This window comes from Haliotis rufescens, unplaced genomic scaffold (genome assembly GCF_023055435.1).
Source record: "Haliotis rufescens isolate VD_foot unplaced genomic scaffold, xgHalRufe1.0.p SCAF_3, whole genome shotgun sequence".
NCBI classification, from domain to species: Eukaryota; Metazoa; Mollusca; class Gastropoda; order Lepetellida; family Haliotidae; genus Haliotis; species Haliotis rufescens.
This window is the reverse complement of record NW_025964001.1, coordinates 39,526,611-39,535,805: the sequence shown is the minus strand read 5'-3', so window position 1 is coordinate 39,535,805 and position 9,195 is coordinate 39,526,611. Positions and strand designations below refer to the sequence as shown.

The window sequence follows — 9,195 nt, the reverse complement described above, 5'->3', positions numbered from 1 at the left end:
ACACGTTTCGTTATTACTGTATTCGACGTAATAAGTGCCCCGGGCTCTCTCAAAGTTAGAAATAGGGGACTCTTATTAGCATATAATTTTGGTGACAAAAAAAACAGAGTTGAAAGATTGTAAATTTCGTGGTTTAACAGTGCGTATTATACACGACAGATATATTTTCCAGAATTTAATTGCCCATAATTAAGGGTGCATATAACACACGACTGTGTATTATACACAAATAAATAAGTCTTGTGTACATTGATCAGTTGGAAGGGGTGATAATTGGGATTGTTCACTAGCCAGTATATTAGCAAATATCACTGTAGGCGCTTATTACATCGAATACGGTATTTGTATTGTTTAACCTAAAATCTACATAAAAATGAATTAACAAATGATGTTTCCCTTCGAAATTGATTAACAAAACAGTGGAAACACTAGTCGATTTTTCTCTCGCATTAGCCGACTGACCGTGACTTTGACATTGTAATATTTACTTTCGTATGTAGAAAATAGGATCTGCATGTACAATCTATGTCAAACACTGTCAAACACTTTAGATCCCAGTGTATCGCAATATGTATCGCAATACAGATATCTGTATCAATACATTGCAATACCATTTGTTTACAAATACATAGCCCTGATTCATACGTGATATTTGACCTGGATTTCCACTGAATGGTACTGTATGTACTGATATCATGCTCTGACATCATATTGTGTCCACACATATTCCACTGAATCAAAGATCAACAACACCGCAGCTTGTCCATCTTCCCTAGGTAAGGGAGTCCACTGACTAAAACATGCCAGGCTCAACCCTGGAATTATGGAGTTCTATTTAGGCTGGACTAGCGAGTCTATGGATTGTCCAATCAAAATCGCGTAATAAAATCAACATGAACTGCCGTGTAGATTTCAGTCGATGGCAGGATTTGCAAAACATATGTACCGACATCTTAGCAGATATTTTCCAAATCTTTTCATGTTTTTTATCAAGGTGCTTATATGACTTGATACAGTTCACAAAGAAAGAGCAGTTTTATTACAATGTAGATCTTGATTATGGATCAGATTATCTTAAATGGGCAATGCCATTTTATTTGAAGCAAATGCTAGTGTTATGAGAGGTGGATTCTGATTGGTCAATAGAAGGGGCATAGAAGGGACATAACTCGTAATAGACACTGGTGGCGCTTTGATCGAACCCAGACATTCTAGGCTAGTTCGGCATGGGTGGAAACTGGGCTTTTACAGTCAGTTAACTCCCTTGTCTCGGGAAGATGGATCTTTCATGGAAGAGACCGAAAAATACTCTTGTGATGCAATCCGAGATGTACACAACCAACCAGCTAGGACAAGAGTCCTGATTCAGTGCATCACAAATGACATCATGGCACCATATTGTGCCATATTGACTTATATTGTGTGTGTAGTCTGATTGGTTCACTTGAGATCTGGCGGCAACGTCTTTGGGTCTTTGCAACAGAAGTAGTGGACGATCAGGCCATTTGGGTAGCGAGCGAAGGCACTGAAACAAACATGACTTTCTGTGATATTCATGACCTTACATGATTGTACCTGCAGACATGATCAACAAGGGGGATAACTCTGTTGTCTCCATGACCATCCCAGTTCATTAAAGAAAAATGAATAGCGTGTGACTGGGTGAGGTGAGGTGAAATTGGGTTTAACGTTGCATTCAAAGATTTCTGCACTTAAATAGAAACATATAGTTATACAGTAACATCTTTAAACTTCCTTTGGTATGACACGGGATCGAACCCCAATCTCATTAAAATCAGATCTTGGTTCTGGCTACTTCTAAACAAAGATCTGAGGAGATCCTATTAGGTCAGAACGACCTTTCATCCGACCAATCAGAGCGTTGCTTACCATATCATGGAAGTGACAGTTGGAATGTGATTTCTAATCATGCAACCGCGAAAACTTAAACATTGGGTAGTTCAAACGATAGTTACGGGCTTAACGGCTGAATCCATACAATCTAAATTACTCACGGAAATGAAAAAACCCTGTTTTTTCGATCTCAGATTTTAAAAAAATGCAGTTAATATACAAAATATGTAAATATTCAAACAACTCAATTAGTACTAATTGGGCCTTGGCACAAATACAGCGTATCAAAGGTTTTTATGTCTTTTTACACGTAAAAGTGTGTAAAAATATGAACAAAACAGACTATTGTGAAACTGAGCATAACTAGGTGTTAGTAGATCAAGGTGAATGTCCATGACCCATGACACCTTGACGACAGGTGAAAACAGGTGCTTGAAACCAACGTGCATGTGATTTGTCAGTGGTTAGTGATTTTTGAGTGGAATCATCGTCAAAATATCAGTATGTAAAAGTAACATATTCCCTTCTCAAACAACAACTTACATGTCATTAATATTAAGTACATAAACATAGCTGTTATTTTTATTGTTGTTTTGATAAATTTTTTCCAGGCTAATTTGCATAATGCCTATAGCCTGTTTCTGCCATGTCAATTTTGACATAGTTTTATTTTTGAATGTTGAAAGTGCCTACAAATTACCTCCTGTAAAGTACATTTTGTATTGAGCACTGGATAAAACTAGCAAATCCAGACTTGTACTTTTCCAGTTGTTTTGTTATTTCGTATTTACATCTTCGTAATGCTTTGTGTCAATTATTAAATCCAGCAAAACAGTTTTTTTTAATTTCATGAGTACTTTAGGCCATCTATCACCATTCCAGACTGTTCTTTTGTTCAGGTTTCAAATTTTTAATCAAGAATTTGTCAAAATATGTTTCAAAGCATAGTCACCAATTTGAAATTCTGATTGGCAAATGTCAACTTCTTGTCAGTCATTCCACTGGTCGGTCAAAGTTCGCGCAAGGTCGGTCTGACGTGACTTGTAATGGGGTGTTCTCAGATCTTTGTTTAGGGGTAGCGAGAACTAAGATTTAATTTAAGATTGGATCGAACCCATGACTCTCCGTCTCCGGGCCACCAGACCACAGAGGCGGTTGTGTTTCACTGGGCTTTCAAGCCATCTGAGCACTGTCTTCATTTCCAAAATGACTAAATGAATGTTCCTAAAACAATTCATATTGAAGAAACATCCAAACTAACATGGAGTGTTTGAATGGGGTTTCAGTTTACATCCACCCTTTTTCAACATAGAAAGACCGCCTCTGTGGTCTAGTGGTAGAGCGTCCGCCCAGAGAGCGGAAGGTCCAGGGTTCGATCCCCCGCCTTGTCATACCAAAAGACGTTGAAAGATGGTACTTGTTGTTACTCTGTCTGGCGCTCGGCATTAAGGGGCTAAAACAAGGACTGGTCGGCTCGGAGTCAGTATAATGTGTCTGAATGGGGTATTCATGTTAAACTGCAGCATGGTATCTCAGTGTGCTAGCACTATAAATCGGCATCAGTCCGGACAAGTACAAGCAGCCACACACACACACGCTATATAAGTGCAATAATCTTGGACGCGACGTTAAACCCCATTTCACCTCACCTCACCTTCAACATAAAAACTAGATGACAGCAGCTTGTCTAACCAGAATCTAGAACCAGAGTCTAAATCAGGTGTTTCGGTGTGAGCACTATGACTATTTGAAGTCAATCTATAAGTGTTGCTTTGTGTAAGTGGGCCCATGCAATCAACATACCGGTATAACACACTATATCAGACACTGCTGAGAGTAAGCCCCCCAAACCTCGAGGAGGTGAGGAGAAATGGAGTTAAACAACGCATTCAAGATTATTGCACTTGTGTGTGTGGCTGCTTGTGAGTGAGTGTGGTTTTACACCGCTTTTAGCAATATTCCAGCAAAATAATGGCGTGGACACCAGAAATGGGCTTCACACATTGTACCCATGTCGGGAATCGAACCAGGTCCTTGGAGTGACGAGCGAACACTTAAACCACTAGGCTACCCGACCGCCCATGTTACTGCTTGTACTACTCCAGGCTTAAGTAAGTCTTATAGCACAAGCCCACTGAGATACAGCTTAACATGGATAACCCACTCAGACTCAGTATACTGACACCAAGCTGACCAGTCCTTGTTTTATCCCCTCAATGCGCCAGGCAGGGTAACAACAAGCATGTGTGGAGCAGACATCTGGGCAAATCTTGGAATCAAACCACAATCAGCCTATTCTGGCATGGCTGTGGGACATAAATCCTCTCAAACCAATGAACGAGTCTTACCTGTCTCCAATCCTCCTCCTACAAACGCGACATGTTTTCTCATCATTGATGATGACCTTGACCTTCTGGTAGTACATACGCTGTTCTTGGACCTGCAAACACAAGACACACTCACAGTGAGAATAACAAAAATCTCAAATGACACTTTCAATCTGCGCAACAAAGGTCACCCGACAGGTGAAATTCAATATCAATGCAAATCCCCATTTTTTATTTCTCAAGTGAACAGGATTTTTAGCTGTAAAATAACAAGCTCTGCTGTTCCTGATAAGATACTGTCATATTGATTTGACATTTGAGTTTTAATACAACAGCTAACAGTCAAATTTTATCTGGTACAGAACCAGATCAAGAGTTTGAATATTGAAATACATATTTCAAATACATAGTCCTCAAGGCTTCTCACAACTTGACACATTTATGATCACATATTTAAGGGGGGGGGGGGGGGGGGGGGGGGGAGAGATAGTTTCTTAGATAAATTAAATTAAATTTTGTCCTCAGATTGTACAAAAAAGATAAATCATTCTCTGAACACATGTTCTGAGTAAATTATGTGTGGCTTGGCCTTTCAGAGAATTTGTTTGTTTGTCCCGTAACCAAAAACTGTCTCAAACAAAAATATGTCCTATACTTTAATTTCAAATGGAATAAACTTCATGATACCTTTTTGGGGTAAAATTGCTCTTTTTCACTGGAACACAATTTACATGATTTCTAAAATAATTCTTTGACGTTAAATGTCAGTAAATTACAGTAAACACACCAGTACATGACCTGACTGAATATGTATGTCATGTAATAAAGCTTAAATATCATTTTCTAAATGAGCAGATTATTAAACCATTTATGAAATGATACAAATTGGTACAGGATGAATACCATGGTATATCAAATCACTGAGTTGAACATGACGATGTACCAGTACATCAGTACATTAGTGCTCAGTACATCAGTAGGTTAGTGGACCGCCTTCGTGGTCTAGTGGTAGAGCATCCACCTGGAGAGTGGAAGGTTCGGGGTTCAAAACCCCGGCCACGTCATGCCAGAAGTCATTAAAAAATGGTACTTCTTGTTACCCTGTCTGGCGCTCAGCATTAAGGGGCAAAAACAAGGACTGGTCGGCTCGGAGTCAGTATACTGTGTCTGAGTGGGGTATTTATGTTAAACTGTGCCATGGTATCTCATCACTATAAGAAGTCATTTAAAAATGTTTTAAAACCAAATTATCTACACATCTACGAATAAAAACTTAACAACCAATTAAATAACCTCCCCCTAAGACGATAAATGATGAAGCTGTTGGATTTTTAAAATAGAAAGTTATATCTGTCACCGATCATCCAGGAAATCCCTGTGTGCAGTGAATGATGTGCAACAGATCGCTTCAAGCCGTAATGTCGACAGAGCCCAATGACCTAATGATTTATTCACTGCTGTATGCTATAATGAAATTTAGCTTTGTTAATAATTCAATAATATTTCCATAACTTCAAATTAATAACAGCCTCCGAAACTGGCACTGGTCCGATAGCTAAAAGCAAATGTTCAAGGTTATATGTATAGTTGCTGTTTAAAGTACCGGTACAAAAGGAAAAGTGTAAATTTCGGAATTTTGAAAAGTTTATCTGAATACATACCTATAGCAACTATTAGGTGAGTGACTTTAAAAGGCGGTTTTCTGAACCGTATGATAGGCATTACTTAAAGGTTGACAGATGACAATGTAGACACAATTTATGGCTGACAACTTCTTTATTTACTGTAATAGCGACGTTACTGTATAGATCCTTCTACCATTGTCAAGCAGGGACAGTTAACTATCATTGCCCTTGAACCTACGTTCATTATCAGAAAAAATTAACTTTTCTTTTTCGAAATTTGAAAATAAAACTCACTGCTCTTTCCCACATGAATTAAACAATGAGACACATGTGACAGAACCTTTAAATATCAGGAACAGCAAATGATGTCTCCTGAAAGATCATTTTACTGATTAGTCTAAACATGAGTCCATAAATGGTCCATTTATCCCCTAAAAGCCAATATGATTAGGCTACCCATCGTCCTACTGATGCTTCCAGACAATGTTGACAGTCAGTACAGAGGGATCTGTACTCTGCAATCCCTTTTACCGGACACAGCCAGTTGGGATTGACCTCTGGCTTTTACTGACTGGTCCAGCATCCAGTCCACTCACAACTGACCATGTGGTCTCGATATCAGCACATTTTTGTATTGATACACTACGAATAACACATCAAGGGCTCTGGGCAATTATTGCCACTGATGCCTCATCCCTCCCGAGGAAACAGTCAATCGAGGACGGAAATATCAAACTGTTATGATGGCATCATAATCTCGCTTGGAGGCCATTATCGATATTTCGGATGAATTAGGATCTGATATGTAGTACATGAAGCAGTGTGGCTGAAGCCTCGTTTATGCGGGTTTCATTCAATTACATTGATGAGATAGCGGTAGTAAATTACAGAGGTTAGAGGGGTATCTGGGAAAGGTATCTTGCTGATGATAACAGGGTTTGAAGTCATATGGCCTCCCACACAGTCATGTAGAACAGATCCCTTCTGGAGAATACCTCAATTATTTCATTTAAACTTAAAACAAGTGCAAAAGTGAGCATGGCTCACTAATACCCCCGACCCGCCTAGTGTGTCAGTAGTTACAAATGAAATAGCAAGGATAGGGTTAGGGTTTGAAAAATTCATAAAAAAATGGAAAGTTAATAAAAACAATTTTTTTCTTTTGACTGCACCCTTCCATATGACACAGATTATATGTACTAAGTTTGAGATGAATCCACTGAAAAGTTTAAGAGAAATCGCGCGGACAAAGTTTTCAGACGGACGTTAGGGTTTGAAAAATTCATTTAAAAAAATAAAAATTAATAAAAACAGTTTTTTTCTTTTGACTGCACCCCTCTATATGACACAGATTATATGTACTAAGTTTGAGATGAATCCACTGAAAAGTTTAAGAGAAATCGCGCGGACAAAGTTTTCAGACGGACGTTAGGGTTTGAAAAATTCATTTAAAAAAATAAATATTAATAAAAACAGTTTTTTTCTTTTGACTGCACCCCTCCATATGACACAGATTATATGTACTAAGTTTGAGATGAATCCACTGAAAAGTTTAAGAGAAATCGCGCGGACAAAGTTTTCAGACGGACGTTAGGGTTTGAAAAATTCATTTAAAAAAATAAAAATTAATAAAAACAGTTTTTTTCTTTTGACTGCACCCCTCCATATGACACAGATTATATGTACTAAGTTTGAGATGAATCCCCTGAAAAGTTTAAGAGAAATCGCGTGGACAAAGTTTTCAGACGGACAGACCTTGGTATAACTATATACCCCCGACATTTTGTCGGGGGTATAAAAATATGTCACCAACCTTTTTGTATTATGAAGGTGTTCAAGTAAATTATTGGGAGAAATACATAAGCGATATTTTTAATATGTCATCATTTCAGGGATGGATGACATGCATCAACCAAGTCAGCAAGTCTGACCACCCGATCCCTTTAATCGCCTCTTATGACAGGCATAGTCGCCTTTTACAGCAAGCATAGGTTGCTGAAGACCTATTCTACCCCGGATCTTTACGAGTCCCTTCAAAGTGGAACCCTAACCTCTGGCAGCCTGGGCCCGGCTATCCTCTTGATATACTTTAGGTTTTACTTGTAGCCATGAGTCTTACAAAGTCCCAAAAGGGAAACATCCACCTATACTTCCCTGTTGAAGGGAGTCCAGCATGCTCCAGCATTAAGGCCACTATCATTCACTCCCCTCACCGAGAGTCTAGCCCCAGTCCCAGTAACCTGAATAGGGAGCTAGACTTCCAGATCACAAGGAATCAAGGGACTATAGTTCACAATCAATCAAAAGGCTATGAAGCCATCTGCTATATGTAATTATTAGATGACAAGCCCAGGGTTTAGATAGAATGAATACATCGGAAATGAGATCTTGGACATTCAGGCTGTCTACACAAGCCATTTTCTATTCACCTAAAGTTGGTTTTACATTGGCTGCTTAAAAATTAAGTACCGTATTCGACGTAATAAGCGCCCAGGGCGGTCTCAAAATTTGAAATAGGGGGCTCTTATTAGAATATTATTTTGGTGAAATAAAAAGTTGAAAGATTGTAAAATCCTTGGTTTATACTGACAGCCTAAAATGTTTATATACAACAGACATAATTTTTTCAGAATTTATTTGCCCATAATTAAGGGTGCATATAACACACGACTGCGTATAATACACGAATAAATAAGTTTTGTGTACACTCATTAATCAGACGGGGTGCTAATTGGGATTATTCACTAGTCAATATATTAGTAAAATATCGCCGTGGGCGCTTATTAGAGCAGGGCGCTTATTACGTCGAATACAGTATTCCCTCATTTCCATTGTTTTGAGCGGTGTTGGTACCCTCTTAATGACACTGCTGGCTTGTTGCAAAAAGTAATCAGAGACAAGTTCTCATGAATCTTCCTGAAATCAGAAATTACTTCCAAAGACTAAAATGCACTCTCTTTATTGAAAGGGACAGCCATTACCTAACAAAAGAAAACAACTTGCCAAACTCCTTCAGGGAGCAACACTCACAGTTCATTATCTCCCACAACAAACAGTTTGACTACACAACAAACCAAATGCCATTTCATATGTCTTTTTCAAGTATTGCTTCACTTGAAGACGAAGCAAGGAAGGCACAGAAATAGACCCATTTAATGTGGAGCTCTGCCCCATCTGACACCAAATATCACAGCACTGAGGCAATCTGCCGCTCTGAGAGGAGATGTGCCTGCTGTAACGGTCTGGCAATACTCTGATAATTACCTGTCGAAAATACCTTCAGAATGGCTTCACTATACTAAGCAGCTTGTGGAATCAGTTTGTGGAGCCAATGACATTTGACATCAGTCTTGGTGGAATGGACAGCCTGGCTCCATAACATAAACCAA

General features: G+C 38.8%; 1 protein-coding gene across 2 annotated transcripts in view; it reads right to left on the bottom strand.

The window, feature by feature from the left end:
- Window positions 1-223: 223 nt before the first annotated feature.
- The window catches only part of LOC124120414 (vam6/Vps39-like protein), a 98,937-nt gene continuing 89,965 nt past the window's right edge, over window positions 224-9,195 (bottom strand). For both annotated transcript variants that reach the window (XM_048402945.1, XM_048402946.1), the window contains exons 25-26: window positions 4,203-4,294; window positions 224-1,525 (exon numbers count right to left, since the gene is read on the bottom strand). In XM_048402945.1, coding sequence (XP_048258902.1) covers window positions 1,441-1,525; window positions 4,203-4,294 — 177 coding nt within the window. In that variant the 3' untranslated portion in view covers window positions 224-1,440. The remainder of the gene's footprint in view (window positions 1,526-4,202; window positions 4,295-9,195) is intronic.